The sequence below is a fragment of the Silene latifolia genome, chromosome 8 (genome assembly GCF_048544455.1).
Source record: "Silene latifolia isolate original U9 population chromosome 8, ASM4854445v1, whole genome shotgun sequence".
Taxonomy (NCBI): domain Eukaryota; kingdom Viridiplantae; phylum Streptophyta; class Magnoliopsida; order Caryophyllales; family Caryophyllaceae; genus Silene; species Silene latifolia.
In genome coordinates this window covers 74,634,940-74,641,510 of record NC_133533.1, presented here as the reverse complement: position 1 = coordinate 74,641,510, position 6,571 = coordinate 74,634,940, and the positions used below count along the sequence as shown (strand labels likewise).

Genomic DNA, 6,571 nt, shown 5'->3' with positions numbered 1-6,571 from the left:
AAGAAAAGAGGTTCAGATTGTAGAGCACGCTGTTTATCTTCCTTGTTCTTAAAGCGAATCAAACAAACACCATTAGGTTGAAAGGCAACAGTTGAAATCGATAAATCCTTCCAAATACGCCTAACAAACCCTCCTAAAACTTGACTCGGTGGATTAGCACCAAGGACAAAGCAATAAATCGCAGTCGACCAGTATTCTAACTCCGGATTGACATCTGAGGCATCAATTTTCAGAGAAGGAGTCTTAACAGTCACTGCAGATTTTTCCTTCCTGCGATTACTAACCACCGTCCAGTCCTCCTGATCAGTAGATTTGTCTTCATTAATGGAACTCAATTCTTTGTCAAGGTTAAAAGCGCGTAATTCAGCCGATTTCGAACATTCCGTCTCAGTTACTTATGAATCAATTTCACAAATTTTTGTATTATTTGCCGTAATAGTACTATTTTTTGAAGGATTTTTTATAATAGCAGATGAAATATTATTTTTAGGTGATTTTGTGGTACTACTCGGGGACGAAGCTCTCCTTGTTCTCGCCATTGCAGAAGGAACGCAGAAAGCTTTTCTAAAATCGCTTTATCTCTCTCTCTCTCTCTAGATCTGCGGGGCACTAATCAATTATCATTCAATGTGTGTTTTTTAGTAAGAATTATCCATCAAGACGTCAATATTGTATTGTAATTTGTCACTAAGCAAATATTATATAATCAAATACAAAATACAAATTAATTGTAAAAATGGCTCATGGAATAAAATTTAATGTTTTATGTAGTCTTTTAAACTATATTTTATAGATTGATAATATATGGATTATGATATTGCCATGTCACATTTAATTTTGCCTAGCCACATTTGCCATGTCACATTAGCCTTTTAATTATATTGTATAGATATGCATACATATACAAATTGTGAATACATCCAAATACATGAAATTTTATGTATTTCCACTTCAGTTATATTTTTGTTGCAATATTATAGTCTTTTTTACTTTAGTGTTTTTTGTCTGACACCACCTTTAACATAAGCCACTTTGTCAAACACCACCTTTAAAAAAAATTCTGGCAATTTGATACCTTTAAAAAAAAAAAAATTGTAAAACACTACCAAATGCCCGGAGTTTGACCAAATTAAAAAAAAACCGGTGTTGACTTCTACTTACTAACATTCACACGTGCGTAAGAATTGTAGACTCCTCATCAGTTCATTTCATTTCAACCCTTTGAAGCTTCCTCAATACTCCTCTAAACTAATCAACTTCCCCTCATAACCCCATTTCCCTCTTACCATTAATCCTTCCTGAAAACTAATCAACTTTTGTTTTCTTTCATTATCGATGGTATAATACATCAATTTCCTCATAATCCATCTAAATTTCTCTTCAAATTTCGGATATAATACATCAGATCATTCATCTTATCTTGCGGTATGATTTTCATTTTAAATTTTGGTTCTTAAATTTGTAGATTATGTTTTGATCTTGTTTTGAATTAGTTTACAATCTGTTATTAATTAGTACAACTTGTTTTTAATTAGTTTTCAATTTATTTGTAATTAGATTTAGTTTATTTTTGCATAATTTGGTTAAAATGCATGCCTTTAACTGTTTTTTGTTTGCTATTTAATGTAGTTGAACGATGGCTAATAGAGCTAAATTGAGGGTTAGATTTGGTGGGATGTTTATGACTAATAAGAATTGCAAGACTGATTATGTTGGTGGGGGTATTTGGCTGGAAATGGATGATAATATTTTAAGTTTAGGGTACCTTAAAGACGTACTTAGGAAGAAGCTAAAATGTGACGAGGATCATGCATTTTGGTATAAGAGGCATGGTTTGAGTCTTTTTGCTGGGAGGACTAAAATATTGTGTGAAAAGGATGTTGAGAATTTGTTAAAGACAAAAGATGACTTGGGGATAGTGACCTTGTATGTTGTCAAAGCCCCTACCCCATATAATGTTGTTGGTCCCCAAAAAGTAAGAGAGATGACATCCAAAGCATCTCCCCTCATTCAAAGCATCTTCCTCATTCAAAGCCCCATATTCAATGCCTCAAAGTACAAATCTTACCAATTCCAAAAGACCTAAACTGGGCATTAAAAGTGTTGCAAAAAAACAGATTTATAACACTAAACCCACATCTATACCCCCTGAAATACCCCCTGAAATTGAACCACTTGAAATTGAACCCCTCCAAATTGAACTTCCACCCACACCTATACCCCCTCATCCCCTTTTTCCTGAAAATAATCCATATATATGGGCCAAGGGATCCGGAGATGAGAGTGATGATGCAGTGAGTGATCCAGATTATGAAGTTGGTGAGGGCAATGTTGATGAATCTGAGAGTGATACAGATGGATCTGGAAGTGATGTATGCAGTGGTGATGATGAATTAGATGGGGTTGAAGTTGAACCAGAGGATGAAGTGACCCTGACATATTAGAGAATGTGGAAACTGGCTTAGGGACTTCTCTTAATGACAACTTAGGAGTAATTGATGAAGATAATGATATTCCAGAAGAGGAAGAGGGTGTGTTGTTATCTGATGAAGATGATCTGGAAAGTGAAGCAGATTCTGATGAGGAGCAATTAATTTACCCCACTTTCAATCCAGCTGCTGATTTCAAGAAATCTATAAGGCTGAGCAAGGGACTAAAATTTCCAAATTATAAGGTTTTTAAGAAAGCTTTGAGGTATCATTGTATTGAGAATGGGTATGATTTCTACTACTTGCACAACTGTGTTAAGAGGGTAACTGTTTACTGCAAGAAGAGGTGTAACTGTGTTTGGAACAAAAAGAAAGCCAGGTTTGGGAGATGTAATTGTGGCTGTGTTGATAAGTGTAAGTTCAAGGTCCATGGGAGGTTGTTAGAGAGTCAGAATACTTTTCAGGTAAAGAGCTTAAGATTGCAGCATAAAGAGTGGTGTGCCTTAGCTGACTTGAACACCAAAGTCAGTAGTGAGTACCTTGCTGAAAGATACATTGATGAGTTTAGGTTAGATCCTGGGTATAAGGTCAACACCTTGATTGGAAGGGTTGTGAAGGATATTGGTGTGTCTATAGGGTATTATAAGGCATATTATGCAAAGGAGAAGGCTTTGAAGATGATTTATGGGGTAGATTCAGAACAATATAAAAAAGTGTGGGAGTATGCTGATACTTTGAAGAAGTTTAATCATGGTTCATCAGTGTACATATGTTTGGACTCTATTGAGAGACCTCCACCTTCATTTAAGAGGATGTACATGTGTTTACATGGCTGCAAAGTTGGGTTCGTCAATGGGTGCAGACCAATTATAGGACTTGATGGATGTCATTTGAAGGGCCCTTATCCTGGCATGTTGTTGACAGCAGTTGGTAAGGATGGTAATTGCAACATCTTCCCCCTTGCTTGGGCAGTGGTGGAAGTGGAAAATAAAGAGACATGGACTTGGTTCATTGAGTTGCTTATGAAAGATATTGACTCTGTTGCACATGAAGGGTCTTATATCAAGAACAAAGATGAGTTGGCTTTCATTTCTGATAGACAAAAGGTTAGTTTCCTTTGTTTAATAACTGATGTCATACCTTGTTCATTTGTATTCATTATTTTTGGTACTAATAAGTCTTCAATTTCTTGTTTTTTTACAGGGTCTTTTAGAAGCTTTCAAAACTATCACTCCCAATGCTGAGTTGAGGTTCTGTGCTAGGCATATATGGGCCAACTTCAGCAAAACTTACAGTGGAGTGGAGTATAAACAGTTCTTTTGGAGGGCTGCCAGGGCTTACACAAAACCAGATTTTGATATTTGGATGGAGAACATTAAAGGTATGTCCACTGGTGCATTTGAGTACTTAAATGCAATCCCTGCTAAGCATTGGTCTAGGCATGCTTTTAGTACTAAGACCAAATCTGAAATTCTGCTCAATAATGCTTGTGAAAGCTTCAACAATGTGTTAAGACAATGTAGAGATAAACCTATTCTCACATTGATGGAATGGATTAGGAGATATATTATGAATAGGATGTTCAAAAAGCTTCAATCACTTGAAAATTACAATGGTGAAGTTATGCAAACTGTGAGAAATGCTTTGTCAAAGCTTGCTTTGGAGGTTAGGCATTGTAAAGTTATTCAGGGGAGTGTCAATGAATTTGAGGTGGAGTATAATGATGACAAAAGTGTTGTGGACTTAGATGCAAGGACATGTAGCTGTCTGAAATGGGACCTTACTGGTATACCATGTATACATGCATGTGCTTCCATTGACAAAAAAAGATTAGTGCCCCAACACTTTGTTCACCAAGCTTACTCCAAGCAGTTGTACCAAGCTGCTTATTCAAATGCAATCCACCCTTTGCCCGGACCTAAGCACTGGGAAAGAAGCCCACATGTACAACCAACTCCCCCTCCCTTTAGGAAAATGCCTGGGAGACCTAGTTTAAAGAAAAGGAGGAAGGATGCCACTGAGGCTGCAGACAAGAGGCCTGCCAAGAAAAGGCCTGCAATTTGCACTAATTGTGGTATGCAAGGTCATTACATCAAGTCATGCAAGAATGTTGGCGTTCCTAGAAGGCCAAAAGATAAAAGAAATGCTCAGGTAAACATGTGTATCACTTGTGTTTGCCTTCCTTTTATCCAATTCTATTTCTCAAACATAACCATATATTTTGTGTTTTGCATGACAAACCAGTCTACTAGAGCAGCTGAGATCCCAAGCTCAAGTAGTCAACCACAGCCAAGCCAAGAGGGTGACAACTCAAGGGGAAGGATGATTAATGAAGCTACTGCTGGAGTAAGAGTAGGAGGAGGCAGAGGAAGAGTGAGGCAGATGGCATAAACATGAAGGGCAAACAAATGTGGACCTATGGGATGAGTAATGAAGCTACTGCTGGAGTCGTATTTTGTGCTCGGTGGTCTACTATTTTGGCATGCAAATGTTTGTAGCCTGCACATGTATTTTGATAGTCAAAATTTGTACGAGTAGTAAACATCCTTAAGATGGAATGTTATGCAAATTTTGACAGTTACTTGTGCTGAATGAAATGAAGACCTTGGTTACTTGAGCATATGTGCTTTCAACACATTTACATTTGCTTGTTAAATTCACCAAGTTATGCACCATGAAAAAAGAAACTGAAACTTCATCTTATAACAAAGGAAAATACTTGTCATTACATACCACTCTTAACATTTCTCCATCTACATTACAACCTTATAAATGAGAAAAATAACAAAGATAAAAGCAACTTTAAATAAGCAATAAAACCTCTTCTCATTTTCCTTAAGATGAGCTATTTCTAAAACTAGCTCATTACATTTGTTTTCATTCTTCATAATTTGCATATTCATCTCTTCCAATCGTTTTTGCAAAGCAATTTCTGACTTCAACAAAGTCATTTCATTCATGGGCTCATCAACCCACTTGAAAAAATTGCAACCTCGCATTGACGTCTCCGGATTGTAGAACTTACATGCCAGAAATCTTCTTCCCGTATTTGCCACCGTCATTGATGTCTTCAAAGCTGCTGGAATACCGCATCGACATTTCACCAGTGGCCTGGATGTGGACTCAAAGCTGCCAGAAGACATTGTTGATTGATATGTTATTAAGTGAAAAATGATAGGATAGAATAGAGAGAGACTGTGAAGATGAAATGGAGGGAAAACTAATATAGAGTATATAAGGGGAAAAAATGGAGGGAAACTAAGGAGGGAATTTTTTCCCACGTGTGAAACAAATGAATGCCGGAGTGTTTAAATAATTTCCCAGTTTCCGGCAATTTGGTAGTGTTTTACAATTTTTTTTTTTTAAGGTATCAAATTGCCAGAATTTTTTTTAAAGGTGGTGTTTGACAAACACCTTTTTTATAAGGTGGTGTCAGACAAAAAACACTTTACTTTACTTGTAAGTAAGTATACAACTTTTATTTTCTTCTCGTAATCTATGAAAAGGGATTCTCTTATACTTTGACACATACTTAAAGTAAAGTGTAGTGCTCGCGTAGAAATAAGAAAATAATTACAATTTTGTATGTCGAATATAGTTTTCCAGAATAATTTAATTAATGTTTACTTTTTGACACTCTCTTTTGACTTTTTCCCCCTTGTGCAAGCATTATTTCGCAGATCAACTTTCTTAAATGTATTAAAATTTCATCAACTACTTTTAACGATGGCTATTTTTTTCTTAATGCCTATGCAAGAAAAGTAGATATATTTTATATTATTCTCTAATATAACCTTACACATGCCTTTTTTTAGTTTCATGTATTTCTGACTTTAAGAAAAAGTAAAAATTTGTACGAGCTTACATAGAAAATAGATTCATATTTTACTATTAAAATCATATAGTAATACGTCTACATGTATACATAAAGTATATATAAAATAACAAAATATAGAAACAACTCACTTATAATTTTTTTAAAGTAGATTTAATAATTCGTTTATCTAAAATTTGATTCTTATTAGTTTGAATTTTTAGTTAGCTTAAGTCCTTTGTTTTACTAAGACACTAGGCTTGATGCTCGGCTACACCCGGGCTACCTTTATTTACCATTTAAATTTTATATTTTATGAAATATGATT

The 6,571-nt window shown here is 35.4% G+C and overlaps 1 protein-coding gene across 1 annotated transcript; it reads right to left on the bottom strand.

Annotated features, from left to right (window-relative positions):
• Positions 1–5,182: 5,182 nt before the first annotated feature.
• LOC141595372 (uncharacterized) lies at positions 5,183–5,572 on the bottom strand. The gene has a single exon (XM_074415337.1). The coding sequence runs from the start codon at positions 5,570–5,572 to the stop codon at positions 5,183–5,185; it is 390 nt and encodes a 129-aa protein (XP_074271438.1).
• Positions 5,573–6,571: the final 999 nt, after the last annotated feature.

Bases quoted from the DNA above. Each gene is read 5' to 3' on its own strand.
- LOC141595372 (XM_074415337.1), bottom strand. From the start codon at position 5,572: ATGTCTTCTGGCAGCTTTGAGTCCACATCCAGGCCACTGGTGAAATGT.